Consider the following 17,876-nt stretch of genomic DNA (forward strand, 5'->3'; position numbering starts at 1 on the left):
TAACCCTTGAGAAAACACACACACACACACACACAAGATCACATAGTAAAAAACTGAGGCAAGAAAGATGTCTGAGAGATGTTAAAAAATATAGTTTCCCTCAAAGATGTGTTGTGACTTGGAACAGTTTGAGTGAGGAAGTGGTGTCAGCAACGAGTGTGCAGAGCTTTAAAGAGAAATTGGATAAGTGTAGATATGGAGACGGGGCCACACCAGCGTAAAGCCCAGGCCCTGTAAAACGACAACTAGGTAAATACATACATACACACACACACACCTGAATCAACTCCTTCTTATGCAGCTTCTGGTTCACTTCTGGCTTGTTCTGTATGTTCTTGGCCCTGTGTGCGTAGTCGAGCGTTGAGAGTGTTTCCTCTTGATTGATGGAGGCTGGGGAAATCGTGGCAATAACTGAGGTCTTCGTGCGACCTCCGAGAGCATCTTGTAGAAGGCGTGTCAGCTTCGACTCTCTGTGGAGTGTGGTAAATGTGCAGTAGTGTGGTGGGGAGTGCTGTGAAGGTGTGGTGGTGTTGGGAGTGGTAAAGTGTGGTATGGTGTGGTGGGGAGTGGTGAAGGTGTGGTGTGGTGTGGTGGTGCTGGGAATGATAATGTGTGGTAAAGATGTGGTATGGTGTGGTGGTGTGGTAGTGGTATGGTGGTGTGGTGGTGCGTTGGGAGTGGTACGTGTGGTGTTTATATAAATCAATGGATGGGGAGTGATAGATATATTGCCATGTGTAGGCCTAACAACACAGCCTATTCCAGCTATTTCTACCTAACAATACTATCTATGTATGTATTTATAAACCCAACCTAACCTAACCTAATTAAAACTACATCACCTAACCTTGACTTCCTATCCTTCTGAAACTAACCAATTTCTTAACCTTAATCTAACCTTACCTAACCTAACCTATTTTTTCATCTTTCCTTTCCTTAAACTTAAACTAACCAATAACTTAACCTTAACACAACTTCACCTAACCAAACCCCACTTAACTCAACCCAAAGCCAACCCACCCTTCAGCCCCCAGCCCCTCACCTGTAAGGAATATGAGGGGCCTTCTCCACCAGGGCAGTAATAACACGACCAAGAGTTAATAGGGACATGTTAATATTGCCAGCCTCCCTTGCCCTTTTCTCCACGGCACCAGACCGTCCTATGTTCTCCGAGCCAGCCAGGTCCACCAGATGCAGCTTGCCGGTCTGTGGAGAAAGTGTGATGTTTATGTTGTGTGTGTGTGTATAGAGGAGAGGAGAGGAGAGGAGAGGAGAGGAGAGGAGAGGAGAGGAGAGAGAGAGAAAAGAAAGACGAGAAAGAAAAAGAGAAGAGAAAGAGAAAAGAAGAGAAAAGAAGAGAAAGAAAAGAAAAGAGAAAGAGAAAAGAGAAAGAAAAAGAGAAAAAAAGAAAAACAATAAGAGAATAAAAGAGAGTAAAAAAGAAAGAGAAAAAAGAAAAAGAGAACGAAAGAGAAAAAAGAGAAAGAACCATCAAATCATTTCAAAACACACACACACACACACAACCACAAAAAACAACCCCTACACACACACACACACCAACACCCCCCTGCAAACACCATTACCTTCATCAATTCATCACCGTCCACAGTGTTCTCCTTCATGTGCACAGTGACGGTGAACACAGTGTGGGAACGACTGGAATGTGCGTTCATGAGGGTGGCCGCTGTCTGCCTCTGCATGGACCCCTTCTCTAGGATGCTGTATACGTCCGACTTTGACCTCACCAGCACCTCCTCCAGGCCTTGAATGATGCATGACCCCTTTTTGCTGGAGTCTTCGTACAATCTGAGGGGTGTTTATAGAGGTTTGGGTGTTGAGGGGTGTTGAGGGGTGTTGAGAGAGAGAGAGAGAGAGAGAGAGAGAGAGAGAGAGAGAGAGAGAGAGAGAGAGAGAGAGAGAGAGAGAGAGAGAGAGAGAGAGAGAGAGAGAGAGAGAGAGAGAGAGAGAGAGAGAGAGAGAGAGAAGAGAGAGAGAGAAGAAAGAGAAAAAGAGAAAGAGAGAAAAGAGAAAGAGAAAAAGATAGAGAAAAGAGAAAAAGGAAAGAGAGAAAAGAGAAAGAGAAAAGAGAAAAGAAAGAAAAGGAGAAAAAGAGAGAAAATGAGAAAAAAAAATTGAAAAAATGAGAAAAACATATATAAAAGAAAACAAAAAAGAAAACAAAATAAAGAGGAAGAAAACACACACACACACACACACACACCTAAGCTTGGAGAAGTCATCATGGGCAGAGAGCAGGTCAAACAGCTCCTCATTGTACAGCTCCAGGAAGGAAACTCTCATTGTGAACTCCACCTTCTGCATGCGGAGCTCATCAAACAGGTGGTTCACACAGCGCGGGATGATGCCGGCCAGTGGATCCTGTGGTGGGAGGCTGTGGTAAGGCTGTGTGGGTGGTGTGGTGTGTTTGTGTGGCTATGGTGGTGTGTTTGGTGGTGTGTGTGGTTGTGGCGTGTTTGGTTGTGGTGGTGTGTGTGTGTGTGTGTTTGTTTGTGTTACCTCCATTACCTCCACCCATCACCACCAACCCCCTTTACATCCTAGTGAGCCAACACCCCCATTAATTTGTACCTCCCCTATCCCTATTATTTCCACACCTGCCCCATTATCTCCTACTACTGACCTCTTCACCATTAATTCTTACCCCACCCATTAACTACTCCAACCAACACCCCCATTAATTCATACACCACCCATGACCATCCCCTATTAACTCCTCCACCATCCCCATTAATTCCTACCTCACCCATTGAACTCCTTCCACCAACACCCCCATTAGCCATCCCACCCATTAACTCCTCCCCCAACATCCCCATTAATTCCTACCCCCACCCATTAACTCCTCCAACCAACACCCCCATTAATTCCTACCAACCCATGACCATCCCCCATTACCTCCTCCCATGTGGTGGCGTCGGGGACCCTCTCCCCCTCCATGGTGAAGGTCTTGCCGGTGCCAGTCTGACCGTAGGCAAAGATTGTGCAGTTGAACCCATTTAGAACCTCTTCCACGGAGTTCTTTGCCACTGCCTTGTACACATCAATCTGTGGGTGAAGGTGGGGTGTTATGGGGGTGGGGTGGGGTTAGGTGGAGTGGAGAGAGAGAGAGAGAGAGAGAGAGAGAGAGAGAGAGAGAGAGAGAGAGAGAGAGAGAGAGAGAGAGAGAAATAAAAATGTAAGATTAAGAAATAGGTTAGGTGGAGTGCAGTCATATGTATACAATAAATAAATAAATAAATAAATAATGAAAGAAAGAAAAGAAAAAAGAAAAGAAAAACACACTCAAACACAAATAAATAAATAAATAAATAACTTCTGCCCAAAACAAATAAATATGATAAAAAAAAGGATTAAAAAAACACACACACACACACACACACACACCTGCTTAGAATCCTGTCCAAACACGTGGTCGAAGGTAAATGTCTTTGCAAACTTGTCCGTGGGCCTCTCCTTCACCACCACCTCTCGGCTGTTCTGTACCGTCACTATGTTGTGAGACTTGCCCGCCCTCTCCTGTGTGTTCATGGGCCTGATACAGAGAGAGAGAGAGGGGGGGTTATTGAGAGGCAGAGAGAATGAGAGAGAATGGAAGGAAAGGGAGTGATGACCCTAAAAACACCCTAATGATCCTAAAAACACCCTGATGACCCTAAAAATACCCTAATGACCCTAAAAACACCCTAATGATCCTAAAAACACCTAATGACCCTAAAAACACCCTAAAGAAACCTAAACACCCTAACGACCCTAAATACACCCTAATGACCCTAAAAACACCCTAATAACCCTAAAAAAACCCTAAAGAACCCTAAAAACACCCTAATGACCCTAAAAACACCATAAAGAACCCTATAAACACCCTAATGACCCTAAAAACACTATAAAGAACTGTATAAACACCCTAATGACCCTAAAAACACCCTAATGACCCAAAAAACACCCTAATGACCCTAAAAACACCCTAAAGAACCCTAAAAACACCCTTATGACCCTAAAAACACCCTAATGACCCAAAAAACACCCTAATGACCCTAAAAACACCCTAAAGAACCCTAAAACACCCTAATGACCCTAAAAACACCCTAATTATCCTAAAACATGTTATTGACCCTAAAAACACCCTATTGGCCCTAAACTTATCCTAAAAACACCCTAATAACCCTAAAAATCCTAAAACCATCCTAATGACCCTAAAAACACCCTAAAGAATCCTTAAAAAACCCTAATGACCCTAAAAACACCCTAAAGAACCCTAAAAACATCCTAATAACCCTAAAAACACCCTAAAGAACCCTTAAACATCCTAATAACCCTAAAATCACCCTAAAGAACCCTACAAAAACACCCTAATGACCCTAAAAACACCCAAATTACCCTAAAACATGCTATTGACCCTAAAAACACCCTATTGGCCCTAAACTTACCCTAAAAACACCATAATGACCCTAAAAATCCTACAAACACCCTAAAAACACCCTTAAAAACCCTAATGACCCTAAAAACACCCTAAGAACCCTAAAAACATCCTAATAACTCTAAAAACATCCTAATAACCCTAAAAACACCCTAAAGAACCCTAAAAACACCCTAATGACCCTAAAAACACCCTAAAGAACCCTAAAAACACCCTAATGACTCTAAAAACACCCTAATGACCTTAAAACACCCTATTGGCCCTAAAAACACCCTAATGACCCTAAAAACACCTTAAGAAACCTAAAATCACCCTAATGACCCTAAAAACACCCTAAAGAAACCTAAAAACACTCTAATGACCCGAAAAACACCCTAATGACCCTAAAAACACCTTATTGGCCCTAAAAACACCCTAACACACCTAAAAACACCCTAAAAGCCCCCAAGACACTATTATACCCCAAAAACACCCTAATATGAAAAATGAATAAATGAAATAATAATAAATAAAATATAAACTATCAAAACACCCTAATGGTCCCTAAAAACACCCTAAAAGCCCCAAAACACCCAAAATATGCACAAAAAACACCCTTAGAGTTCCCCAAACATGACAAAATAAATAAATAAAATGGAAAATGGACACCCTTAGTAATAAATGGGGGTAAAATGACACTAATGGTGAAATAAATAAAGAAAATGAGAAGAATTACCCATTATCAGTAAATAACCAAAATAAATAAATAAATAAATGGAAAAAGAAAATGGAAAATGGACACCCTTAATAATAAATGGGGCAAAATAAGGCTAATGGTGAAATAAATAAAGAAAATAAGAATTAACCATTATCAGTGAATAACCAAAGGAAGAAGAAAAAAATGGGAAAAAATGGAAAATGGACACCCTTAGTAGTAAATGGGGGTAAAATAATACTAATGGTGAAATAAATAAAGAAAATAGGAAGAATTAACCATTATGAGTAAATAACCACAAGAAGAAATAAATGAATTAATAAAAATGGGAAAAGAAAATGGAAAATGGACACCCTTAGTAGTAAATGGAGATAAAATAATACTAATGGCGAAATACAGTACATAAACCACAATAATAATAATAATAATAATAACAATAATTAGTAAACAAACACTGAAAAACAAACACTTCGCAGTAAATGGAGGTAAAAATAACACTAATGGCGAAATAAATACAGCAAATAAGCCACAAAGAAGGAATATTAGCAAGAATTAACCAGAATTAGTAAAAACACTGGAAATATTAGCAAAAATTAACCAGAATTAGGAAACAAACACTTCGTAATAAATGAAGGTAAAATAACACTAATGGCGAAATAAATACAGCAAATAAGCCACAAAGAAGGAATATTAGCAAAAATTAACCAGAATTTATAAACCGTAGGAAACTTACCGACATCTGACGAAGACCTTAATATTTTGGCTTGCATTGGCCTTATTTCGCCTCCTCACGGGCACTGGGCTGCTCATCATGGTTCCTCAGGATTATTACAAGCACTGTACAGGTAAAAAACACGTCTATTCCGCCCAGGGAAGGCTTAAAATAGGTAAATATTGAAGGTGTTGCTTGTGGCGGCGTCACCTCGATTGTGGGTGTCTGAATTGGAAAATCAAACCGACCAATCAGGAGCGAGGATTCTGTCTTGCTCTTGATCTTGGGTGTTTTTGCATAGGTCTATGATTTTTTTTACGAAGGCCTATAGAAGTGATTATTGGTAAAGATTTGTAGTAAAAATTTGCAATGTTGAGAATTTGTGTTATAAAGTCAGAATGCGTTTCTTATTTACTTTCTTCATCTCAATATTTTGCTTAGGTCTATGGATTTTTTTTTACGAAGGCCTATAGAAGAAGTTATGGGGTAAAAAAAATAGTAGGGAAACTTTGCAATGTCTAGAATTTGTGCGATAAAGTCAGATTTTGTAGATATAGGAACGCGTCTCTCAGTCACTCTCTTCATCTCGATATTTTGCTTAGGTTTATGAATTTCTTTTTACGAAGGCCTATATAAGTTATTATGGGTAAAGAATAATAGAAAAAAAATAATGGTTTCAGTAATTTGTGTCATAAAGCAAGATTTTGTAGTTATATGCATACCTCTCTATCTCTATATTTTGTATACTGGTAGGTCTATCAGTCTTTTTCCTATAATAAGGCCTATAGTAAAAATCACGGACAAGGAATAGTAATAGTAATAGTAGGAAAATAAATGCTGTCGTAAACTGGTGTAATGGAGCCAGATTTTGCACTTAAATGAATCTCTCTCTCTCTCTCTCTCTCTAATCAATCAAAATATATCTACATGGTTTTAATGGCTTTTGAGACAGACTGAATGAAGCAAACCAGTGAATAACGGAAGAAAGACGTGAATAGAAGCGATTTAAAAACAAAACAAAACAAGCCACAAGAAGAAGAGGAAGAAGATCAGCTGTAGCGGTGAAGAGAGAGAGAGAATGATGCTGTGTAGAACGATAAGGACATTTTTCCCACGAGGACTACCCACAATCACCCCTGTCACCCCTGCTGCCACCCTACTAAGGCCCCTGCACACCACTCATGCCAGGCCACTCAAAGAAAGTAAGTCTACCATTTGTTTATTGTTTTTATTGTTTTGTTTTGTTTTCTAGGCTCTATTCCACCAGTAAATGGTGCTCTACAGGGCCTCATACAAAATTATATATACATAGTTGCCCTAAATACATACAAATGAAAATAAAAATATATATACTAATAAATAGAACTTTGTATTTTTTTTTTTTTTTTTTATGTAAAGAGGATAAAGTCAAGAGTGGCACCTCCTTTGTAATGATTGAAACAGGCGTGGCAGGTGACAGAGTATTTACTGGACAACGTGTGTGTGTGTGTGTGTGTGTGTGTGTGTGTTTAATGTGGGCACGGCTTTAGTAAGGCCATACTTATTCAAGGAATATTCCGGTGCCTGCACACTAAGCCCACAATGGTTTGGTTTTGGTAGTTTTGGTTACTGTTTGCATTTTCGTTAGGTTGGGTTAGTGTTTGTGGTAAGGTTAGGTTAGGTTAGGATAGGATAGGGTAGATTAGGGTGAGGATAAGATAATTTCAGCAAAAATTATCCATGATTTTTTTTATTTTTCATTTTTTTTTTTTTTTTGGGGGGGGGGTTAGATTTGGTTAGGGGGGTGTTTGGTGGGTGCAGCCCCCTGGTTAGTAGTAGTGTAGTGTTTTGAGAAGCATTGGACTAAAATTAACACCATTATAACCATTAACCATTACAAAAAGATTAACCACCACTACTACTACTACTACTACTACTACTTCTACCACCACCACCACCACCACTACTAATACTACCATTACCTTCCTAACAGTTGTGGTGGAGGAGGAGGCCGGGGGGGACACAGTGGTGAGGGGGCAGTACCTCCCCTCCCCGAAGTCATCTCTGCTGCTCAAGCCTGACAGGGAGGCAGGGAAGGCGTGTCCACTCTGTGCCCTCGATCTGGACGTCAAGCACACTGTAGGTACCCGGAGAGAGAGAGAGAGAGATTTACTTACACATATATTTATTCAATTTAGAGAGAGAGAGAGAGAGAGATGAGACTTACTTACACATATATTTATCTAATTCAGAGAGAGAGAGAGAAAGAAACTTATACACACACACCCATCCACCCACCCATCCACACCACTAACAAACCCTCTCTCTCCCCCACCTTCTCCTGCACCCTCACCCTCTCTCCACCCGCAGGACGTCCTTATCCTGTCCCAGTTCATGCGTGAGGACGGCAGTGTGTTGCCACGACGGGTGACGGGGCTGTGTGGCAAACAGCAGAGACGACTCACCTGGCTGGTCATCATGGCACAGAAAGCAGGTGAGACAGAGAGAGAGAGAGAGAGAGAGAGAGAGTTGTAGTAGTGTAGAGATTTTGGGAAATATAGATAGAGAGAGGGAGAGATAATGCGTGTGTGTGTGTGTGTGTGTGTGTGTGTGTGTGTGTGTGTGTGGAGGTACAGAGAGAGAGAGAGAGAGAGAGGGGAAAAAATAAAATTGTTGTTCTTTTCATTGTTAGTTAAAAGATTAGCGAGGAAAAGAAAAGAAGAAAAGTAATTAGGAGAGAGAAAGAGAGAGAGAGAAGTAGTAATCATTGTTGTTGTTGTTGTTGTTATTGTTGTTGTTTCCCCTGCCAGGTCTAATGCCAAACCTTGCCCCTGCCACCAGCAAGAGAGACCCAAGCAAGAGACAGCGATCTAAGAAATTTAACCGCTATTTTGACGAAAGCACCCTGCCACAGTGACCCCCTGCCAATCTCTCACCCTGCCATACCCTTCCCCCTGCCAAGCCTTTCCCTGTCATTTCTCTTTCTTCTTTTACTCTTAACAAAAATATTCTGCCACAGTGACCCCTGCCGATCCCCTACCCTGCCACAGTGACCCCTGCCATACCCTACAGCCCTTACCTATTTATCTTTCCCTCACATCTTCTTTTCCCTTGTTTCCCCTCCCTCCCCTTGTTCTTCCCCTCCCTCCCCTCCTGTATTATTTGAAATGGTGTTTCTATGTACATATTTTGACAGCTGCAATTGTTATCCGTAAATAAAAAATTGTAATAAATAAATAAATAAACTGATACAAAAACAGTATTATAATTTTCTTTAGAGAGAGAGAGAGAGAGTGTGTAGTTGATTCTGAAGCCTATTACTATGAGAGAGAGAGAGAGAGAGAGACCTAAGTAGTATTTTTTACCATTATCCGTGAACTGGATGTAGAAAGAGAGAGAGAGAGAGAGAAAGACAGAGAGGTAAAAGGAGATGGGCAGGAAGAGAGAGAGAGAGAGTGTAGTTGATTCTTTATTATTATTATTATATTATCCTGATGTGAAAGAATGACTGGCTTGCTTCAATAAAGGTCCAAAGGTGACACAGAAGCAGGCAGGGAGTTCACAGGAGTGCACCACAGAAACCCAGGGAAGAGTGAGAGTTCTGGTCAACACTTGCACTCCACTCAGTAATGTCACGCCCACAATCCTTCCCAAACACCCACACACACACCCACAGCCTGGCACCCAGCACTCACACCCACACCCAACACTCTCTTGCCACCCATCCATACCAGTTTGTTAATATTTGCATGTCTGTGTGAAGATAGATAGATAAAATGGACAGATAGTTGGTTTGGTTGGCAGATGGGTCAGTAAATAAATTCGTCAATGTTTTGTCTAATATCTAGTGAGTTCTGGGTATCTTCGTGTGTTTCTAGCTTCAGGTGTGTGGATTCTAGTAGTAGAGGGAAGAGGAAAGGAGAAATGAAGGAGGATGAGGAGGAGAGAAGAAGAAGAGAGGAAGAGGAGGAGCAGCCAAGCCACAATACTCCACTTCGTCAATATTTTGCTTAATATCTAGTGTTATCTAAGTGTTTTGGTGTGATTCTAGGCTCAGGTGTGTAGGTGGAAGCAATAGAAGGGAGAAATAAGACGAAACAAAGGAGGAGGACGAAAAGGAAAGGAGAAAGGCAAGCGGAAGAGGAATAGAAGCCAAGCCGCAATATTTAGATAAGTCTCCCTTGTAATGTTGCAGTTTTTAAAGGGTACATTAATTATTTTATGATGTTTTAAGCGTATTTGTTAGTGTTGCAGAATATTTTGAGTGTTAAGAAAATAAAATAAAAAGAATTCCTGAATAAAGTGGAAATACTGCATAGAAATATGGTAAAAAAAAATCGGGAATATTTCGGCGATTTTAGAAAGACGTCGTTCAAAAAAGGTAAACAAAGCCAGACCCAGACCGAGACCAAGGCGGGGCGGTGAGTGTGGCCCTTCCATTAACCTCCATTATCTGAAAAGTTCCCTGTAGGTGTTACTCTATTGGGGATGTGGGAGGAGAATAGGGATAGTAGGTAGTGAAGGTGGTGGAGTGGAAATAAGTGCGGGAAATGAACGAGAAATGGGTTAATTGATAGGGGGAAGAAATAAGCACGTGGAGGTTCATTTTATAAGCTAAGATTTTTGGTCAGTTTTATTATTTTTTTATTTATTTATTTTTTTACTGTATTAGGTGTAAGTTAGTCTCTCTCTCTCTCTCTCTCTCTCTCTCTCTCTCTCTCTCTCTCTCTCTCTCTCTCTCTCTCTCTCTCTCTCTCTCTCTCTCTCTCTCAAATATAATCCCCTTGTATATAACCACAAATAATTACTTTCCAGGTGTAATCGAGGTCACAGAGAGGTCACAGGTGAAGGATGGCGGCGTCCCAGCTGGTCCAGGACGCGCTGGTTCGCAAGACGGCCGCCCACTCCCTGCTATGGGGTGGCCGGTCCGCGGGGCTTCTCGTCTTCCTTATCGCTGTCTTCACCTATGATTTGTGAGTCTTTTGGGGGGGGGAGTAATTAAATAAAGCTGTATTATGAGGTACAGAAATAATGTATAATGATGAGAGGTTCAAAAATAAGGTATGATGAGAATATAATGAAAGAAAACAGTGTAGTGATGATAATAGGGAATAAAATGCTGTATTGTAATGATGAGGTAAAAAATGCAAAAAAAAAGAATGATAAGGGGGATTAATTAAATAGAAATGATATTAATGAAAGGTGAAATATTAACGGAATTGCAAGGAAGGTTGAAAAAGAAGGAAAAGGAAATATTTTTGTTTTTTTTTTTCTTTTTTTTTCTATACCTTTGTGGCAAAATAAATTAGAAGAGGGGAATAGTTAAATATTTCCCCTATTAATCCCAGTGATTAAACCTATTTCTCCCTATTTCCCAGGCAGATATAGTCGTCTTAATAATATCTCAGTATTTCCCATTATTTCCGAGTGATTCAACCCTATTTCTCTATTTCCCAGGCAGATGTAGTCAAGTCTTAATAATTTCTCAGTATTTCCCATTATTTCCGAGTGATTTAACCCTATTTCTCCCTATTTCCCAGGCAAGCAGAATGAAGCTAATAATTCCGCATTTTCTAGTATTTCTGAGTGATTAATCCTATCTAGGCAGGCATAGACATGTTTTAATAATTTCTCTGTATTTCCTTGTATTTCTGAGCGATTAACCTTATTTCTCCCAATTTCCTATCAATGAACCCTATTTCCCATATATCCGAGTGATTAATCCTATTTCTTACCAATTAACCTTGTATTTCCTGTATATCCGAGTGATTAGCCCTATTTCTCACCAATTAACCCTGTATTTCCAAGTGATTAGACCTATTTCTTACCAATTAACCCTGTATTTCCTGTATTTCCAAGTGATTAGCCCTATTTCTCACCAATTAACCCTGTATTTCCTGTATTTCCAAGTGATTAGCCCTATTTCTCACCAATTAACCTTGTATTTCCTGTATATCCAAGTGATTAGCCCTATTTCTTACCAATTAACCTTGTATTTCCTGTATTTCCAAGTGATTAGCCCTATTTCTTACCAATTAACCTTGTATTTCCTGTATTTCCAAGTGATTAGCCCTATTTCTTACCAATTAACCTTGTATTTCCTGTATTTCCAAGTGATTAGCCCTATTTCTTACCAATTAACCTTGTATTTCCTGTATTTCCAAGTGATTAGCTCTATTTCTCACCAATTAACCCTGTATTTCCTGTATTTCCAAGTGATTAGCCCTATTTCTTACCAATTAACCCTGTATTTCCGAGTGATTACTACTATTTCCCTATTTTCGGTGCAGGCAGAATGGGGGTGTGAGTGGGTGGGGCGGTGCGTGGTGGTGGGTGTGCTGGTGTGTGTGTACTCTGCTTGGTGTCCTGCTGGTGCGCCTCCTGCTGTCAGCCCTGCTCCTCTACCTCACCCTGCCGCCCCTTGAGGTCTCCGACAAGCAGAGACAACTTATGAACATTACACAGAATGGTAGGGGCTTTTAAAATTAGGATAGATTTTTTTTATTTATTTATTTATTTTTATTTTTTTTTTTTTTCATATTTTTCAGAATGATGTAGGATAGGTTAGGTTAGGTTAGGCTACGATAGGTTTTGTTTATTTATTTTATTTTTCTTTTCTATTTTTTCATAGTATAGGTTTGGTTAGGTTAGTTTGGAATTCCTTATTTATTTGTTTGTTTTTTATATTTTTCCAGTACGATATGGTTGAATTATGTACGGTTAGGTTAGAGTAAGTTAGGTTAAGTTACATTATTTATTTATTTAACGTAACCTAACCTACTGTTGATATTAAAGGTGCAGAGATCATTGTTATTGTTATGAAGTTATGATACTTACAAACCCATTATCATTATTATTATTATTATTATTATTATTATTATTGTTATTGGTGTTGTTATAAAGTTATTCCAGTTATGAATCGTTTCCAGACTTTGGGTTCAAGTCGTCATCACCACAGCAAGCCAGTTCAACACCAGTGGCAGAGCAGAAGGTTCCTCTCTCTTCCCTCTTCTCCGCCACTGTCCGCACACCCTCCCCTGCCCCCCCTCTCTCCCCCATCAACCTCACCACAGCCTCCTGGTCCAGCCTCTCCCCTCAGTCTCCCCTTGCTGCCGCCTCGCATAATAGCAGCCTTGGTGAGTGACCTTAACTAAAACTGCTATAACTGCTGTCTGCCTTGAGTTAGGGGCAAAGTAAGGGCATGGTTAGGAATGGGAAGGGTTGAAGTGTTTGTGGTGTAAAGGTCTTAGGTTAGGAGCAGTTAGGGGCAAAGTTATGAGCATCTGAACATTGTAAAAATAATTTAAAGAGAAGTTTGATTGAGTGACCTTAACTAAAACTGCTATAACTGCTGTCTGCCTTGAGTTAGGGGCAAAGTAAGGGCATGGTTAACAGCAGGAAGGGTTGAAGTCTTTGTGGTGTAAAGATCTTAGGTTAGGAGCAGTTAGGGGCAAAGTTATGAGCATCTCAACATCATATGAAAAAATTGAAAGAGGCAAGTTTGATTGAGTGATCTATCTATGAGTCAAACCATTTATCTATCTATCTCCAAGCGCGTTATCTATTTATCCTCGCAGGTTTGAGTGCCAGTATGCTCAGTAGTGGCACCGCTGGCTCTGTGACGGCTGACTCCTGGTCCTTCCACCGCAACCAGTCCTCCCTGCTGGACCTATCCTTCCCCTTAATGTCGGTAAGTATCTCCCTTTTATCTTCACTCTCTCTTTAATTTCTTCCTCTGATTTCTTTCTCTCTCTCTCTCTCCCATTTCTTCTTGTTTTTTCCATTCTTTTTCCATTTTCTCTGTTTTATTCTCTGTTCTGCTTCCTTCTTCACCTCTCCCAGCCTCTCTCATTGCCTCCCACCCTCTCTCATCCTCTCCCAGTGTTTTCAGCCTCTCCCAGTGTCTCCCAGCCTCTCCCAGTGTCTCCCAGCCTCTCCCAGTGACTCCCAGCCTCTCCCATTGCCTCCCACCCTCTCATCCTCTCCCAGTGTTTTCAGCCTCTCCCAGTGTCTCCCAGCCTCTCCCAGTGCCTCCTATCCTCTCCCAGTGCCTTCCAGCCTTTCCCAATGCCTCCCAGCATCTCCCACAGCTTATCACAGCATCCCACAGCCTCTCCCAGCCTCTCACACAGCATATACCAGCATCCCAGCCGATCCCATAGCTCTCCCACAGCTCTCCCAGCCTCTCTAACACACACATCTCTTCCAGGGCAGCCAGACACAGCCACAGCAGCAAATGTTCCAGCCACCACTGACAGATTCCCTCCTCAGTCAGCCCCTGCCGTCACCCGCCACCCCGCCAGCCTCCCCCGCCTCTCCGATCACTGATGAGGCCTCCCTGCAGTCTTATCTACACCACCACAGGGAGAAGGAGAAGCTCAGGCAGATAAGTGAGTGTTGCAAGAGGATCCAGGAGTGTGTGGTAGAGTGTTGGAGTGTTTGAAGGGGATTAGGATGTTAGTAAGAGTGTTAGAGGGGGATTAGGTTGTTAGTTAGAGTGTTGGAAGGGGATTGGAGAGTAATTATTAGTTTAGAAGGGCATTGAGAGTAATTATTAGTGTTAGAAGGGGATTAGAGAGTAAGTAATAGTGTTAAGAGTATTAGAGGAGGATTGGAGAGTATATAAGAGTGTTAGAAGGGGATTGGGGAGTAATTGTATGAGTGTTAGAGGATTAGAAAAGGATTGGATAGTAAGTAAGAGTGTTAGAGGATTAGAAGAGGATTGGAGAGTATGTGTTAGAGGATTAGAAGAGGATTGTGTGTGGTAGAGAAGGATTGGAGGATTTGTGTGTGTGTGTGTGTGTGCGTGTGTTCGTGCTAATAACTATCTGTGTTAAATTTTCTAATACATTTCTCCCCTGTGTGTGTGTGTGTGTGTGTGTGTGTGTGTGTGTGTGTGTGTGGCAGTGTACCAATGTGAGGGCAGCAGTTCATCTCTGTGGGGGTACGGTGGTTCGCCGCGGTCCTCCCTGGCTGACCATGGCGCGTCCCTTCGTAAGGCAGTGTACCAGCCAGCCAACCGGGACACAGGTGAGGCTTTGGGACACCTTGGGACATCTCATTAACCCCTTCTGTACTGGGACATATTTTCACCTTGAGATTTGTGTACCATTAGACCATTTTATTGACATTAGCAAGGGTCTATGGAGGTCAGAAGATTAATGGCCACAGTCTTCACTATATTAACCCCTTCAGTACTGGGACACATTTTCACCTTGAGATTTGTGTACCATTAGACCATTTTATTGACATTAGGAAGGGTCTATGGGTCTATTTATTTATCTATTTATTTTCTTATTCATTCATTATTATTATTATTTATGTATTTCTTTCTTTCTTTATCTATTAATTAATTTATTTAACTATTTATTTATTTGTGTATTTATTTATTTATTTTATTTTATTTATTTATTTTTTTCTCCCCGTGCAGGTCAGGAGACAAACTCAGCGGACAGCAAGAATGACAGCTCCAAGACGTCCACCTCCTCCAGTAGCAGTGTCAGCAAAATTTGGCGCAAGAGGAACGTTACGCCAGAACAGCTCTTTAAGGTCGGTGGTGGTGGTGGTGGTGGTGGTGGTAATAGTTATATGTTTCAAAACCTCCAAATCCCTTTCAAACATCCCAAAATCCCCCTTCAAACCCTCCAAAACCCCTTTGATACCTCCAAAACCCCTTCAAAATCTCCAGATACCTTATAACACCCACAAAACCCTCTTCAAACCTCCAAAACTCCTTCAGAATCTCCAAAATCACCAAAACCATTTCAAAACCTCCAAAACCCCTATAATACCTCCAAAAAGCCTTCAAAACCTCTAAAACTACTTCAAAACCTCCAAAACCCCTTCAAAATCTTCAAAATCCCTTCAAAACCTCCAAAACTCCTTCAGAATCTCCAAAATCCCTTCAAAGTCACCAAAACCCTTTCAAAACCTTCGAAATGCATTCAAAATCTCCAAAACCTCTTCAAAACCTCCAAAATAACTTCAAAACTTCCAAAACTCCTTCAAAATCTCCAAAACCCCCTTCAAAACTTCCAAAACCCCATCAAAACCTCCAAAATGCTTTCAAAACCTCCAAAACCCCTTCAAAATCTCCAAACCTCTTCCTAACACTCACCAAACTCTCTCCAGAACCTCCAAAACCCCTTCAAAATCTCCAAATCCCTGATAACACCCACAAAACTCCCTTCAAAACCACCAAACCCCTTAAAACATCTACAAAACCACATTGAAAACGTCCAAAACCCCTTCAAAACCTCCAAACCTCTTTAAAGCACCCACAAAACCCCTTCAAAACACCCCAAAACCCCCTTATCAAAACACCCAAAAAAACCCTTTCAAAACCCCCCCAAAAAAATATAAAACACCCTAAAAATCCCTTAAAACACCCAAAAACACCCTTTCAGAACCCCCACCCCTCTAAAACAGCATTCAATCCCCTCCACAGTTTACGGAGAACCTTCGCATCTGGATGTCGGCGACTCTGCTGGTGCCGCTGGTGCAGAACATTGATGCCACAAACAAGGTGCTGCGTGGAGTGGCCCCAGAGATACAGATTGGTGCTGTCGGCGTCGACAAGCTCAAGAAAACGGCACAGAATATTTCAGGCCTTAAGCAGCTGGCTGATGTGAGTGTAGGGTGGGTTGGAGTGGGTTACGTTGGGTTGGGTTCAGGTTGAGTTTGTTTGGGTTGGGTTAGGTTAGGTTAAGTTGGGTTAGGGTAGAGATGGGTTGGGTTGGGTTAGGTTAGGTTAGGGTAGGGTAGAGATGGGTTGGGTTAGGTTAAGTTAGGTTGGGTTGGGTTGGGTTGGGTTAGGTTAGGTTAGGTTGGGTTGACCAGACCTAGCTAACTTATTATCTTTAAGGAAACTGACAATGAAGTGGACTTTTGATTTAACTTTTTGTCGCTCTTGGCCAGCTTCCCCTCCTGCTGCATAAAGAAAGAAAAAAGAAATAATCCCACACATCCACACTCATCCACATCTGTAATTAAAAGTTCCCATCTTGATTACTTTGAAACATTTGAAACACAATCTTGAAACATTTCGATCTTAATTAGCTTGGGGTCATTCTTAAAAGTCTTCAACATTCACCCACACTGCTCCACTCACTTCAACACTCACCCACATTGATCCACTCACTTCAACACTCACCCACACTGATCCACTCACTCCTCCACTCATCCCTCAGGTGGTTCCGTTCCTGGAGGTGACAGTGCATCAAGACTACCTCCTCCACCGCCTCCGAGAGCTGGCCAGTGGTGGGGCCATCTCCGCCTACCGCTGGAACTCTGGAAGCACCACATTTAACAGCCGCCCTTGGAAGGAGGAGTACCCCACGGACACTGCTGTAAGGGAGAGAAAGAGAGGGAGAGGGAGGAGGAGAAAGAGGAGGCAAAAAGCAGGGAGAGGGAGAGAGAAGAGGAAGGAGAGGGAAAGATGAAGATTATAATAGAGAGAAAGGGAGAAGGAGGGAGATGAAGGCTGTAATGGAGAAAGGGAGAGAGAAGAGGAGGGAGAGGGTAAGATGAAGATTGTAATAGAGAGAGACACAGAGAGAGAAAGAGGAAAGAGGCAAAAAGGAAGATGAAAAGAGAGAGATGAAGGCTGTAAGGGAGAGGGAGAAGAGACAGATAAAGAGAGAGAGAGAGAGAGAGATTAAACCTTCGCTGGCATATCCTTCACTGTCACACTTCCTTCACTGTCTCTCCTCTACTCTTTCAGTCACACTTCCTTCATTCCTTCACTGTTACTCCTTCACCACTCCTTTCCGGATCCTGCTACAAAAAGAAAAGGAGAAAGAAAAAAAAAGAAAACATAATCACTCCCTAAAAATACTTCAAACCTTCACTCACTCCTTCACTCACTCCTTCACTCCTTCAGATCCTACTACACCTGTTTGCCATGCACCTGGACCAGCAGCTGCCCCCAGACATTGCCCAGCCTGAGGGAAGGATGTTTTCCAGCACTCACGTCATCAAGGCTCCTGAAAAACCACCCAAGACGACACACAGACCACTTCTCTATCTCAGCCAGGTGTGTTTGGTGTTTGGTG

The 17,876-nt window shown here is 41.6% G+C and overlaps 3 protein-coding genes across 7 annotated transcripts in view; 2 read left to right on the top strand and 1 right to left on the bottom strand.

Moving 5' to 3' along the window:
- LOC123520128 (kinesin-like protein KIF11) overlaps positions 1-6,064 on the bottom strand; it is a 14,795-nt gene extending 8,731 nt beyond the window's left edge. Inside the window, exons 1-7 of the mRNA XM_045282064.1 lie at positions 5,866-6,064; positions 3,406-3,553; positions 2,917-3,066; positions 2,225-2,382; positions 1,587-1,809; positions 1,043-1,206; positions 278-470 (exon numbers count right to left, since the gene is read on the bottom strand). Coding sequence (XP_045137999.1) covers positions 278-470; positions 1,043-1,206; positions 1,587-1,809; positions 2,225-2,382; positions 2,917-3,066; positions 3,406-3,553; positions 5,866-5,945 — 1,116 coding nt within the window. The 5' untranslated portion in view covers positions 5,946-6,064. The remainder of the gene's footprint in view (positions 1-277; positions 471-1,042; positions 1,207-1,586; positions 1,810-2,224; positions 2,383-2,916; positions 3,067-3,405; positions 3,554-5,865) is intronic.
- Positions 1-9,080, top strand: part of LOC123520155 (28S ribosomal protein S18a, mitochondrial-like) — an 11,590-nt gene extending 2,510 nt beyond the window's left edge. The window contains exons 2-5 of the mRNA XM_045282121.1: positions 6,910-7,046; positions 7,817-7,962; positions 8,194-8,317; positions 8,634-9,080. Coding sequence (XP_045138056.1) covers positions 6,923-7,046; positions 7,817-7,962; positions 8,194-8,317; positions 8,634-8,740 — 501 coding nt within the window. The 5' untranslated portion in view covers positions 6,910-6,922 and the 3' untranslated portion in view covers positions 8,741-9,080. The remainder of the gene's footprint in view (positions 1-6,909; positions 7,047-7,816; positions 7,963-8,193; positions 8,318-8,633) is intronic.
- Positions 9,081-10,211: 1,131 nt separating this feature from the next.
- Positions 10,212-17,876, top strand: part of LOC123520142 (transmembrane protein 209-like) — a 37,806-nt gene continuing 30,141 nt past the window's right edge. For 4 of the 5 annotated variants that reach the window (XR_006679181.1, XR_006679179.1, XR_006679180.1 and 1 more), the window contains exons 1-11: positions 10,212-10,244; positions 10,639-10,796; positions 12,114-12,292; positions 12,753-12,959; positions 13,401-13,513; positions 14,033-14,213; positions 14,731-14,853; positions 15,254-15,372; positions 16,271-16,450; positions 17,013-17,171; positions 17,705-17,857. Coding sequence is in view for 2 of the 5 variants with exons in the window: in XM_045282088.1 (XP_045138023.1) it covers positions 10,675-10,796; positions 12,114-12,292; positions 12,753-12,959; positions 13,401-13,513; positions 14,033-14,213; positions 14,731-14,853; positions 15,254-15,372; positions 16,271-16,450; positions 17,013-17,171; positions 17,705-17,857 (1,536 nt within the window). In the remaining 3 variants the exon portion in view is untranslated. Of the gene's footprint in view, positions 10,291-10,638; positions 10,797-12,113; positions 12,293-12,752; positions 12,960-13,400; positions 13,514-14,032; positions 14,214-14,730; positions 14,854-15,253; positions 15,373-16,270; positions 16,451-17,012; positions 17,172-17,704; positions 17,858-17,876 lie in introns of all 5 variants that reach the window. The other variant, XM_045282095.1, reaches the window with a different exon arrangement.

The sequence above is a fragment of the Portunus trituberculatus genome, chromosome 7, assembly GCF_017591435.1.
Source record: "Portunus trituberculatus isolate SZX2019 chromosome 7, ASM1759143v1, whole genome shotgun sequence".
In the NCBI taxonomy this organism is placed as follows: Eukaryota; Metazoa; Arthropoda; class Malacostraca; order Decapoda; family Portunidae; genus Portunus; species Portunus trituberculatus.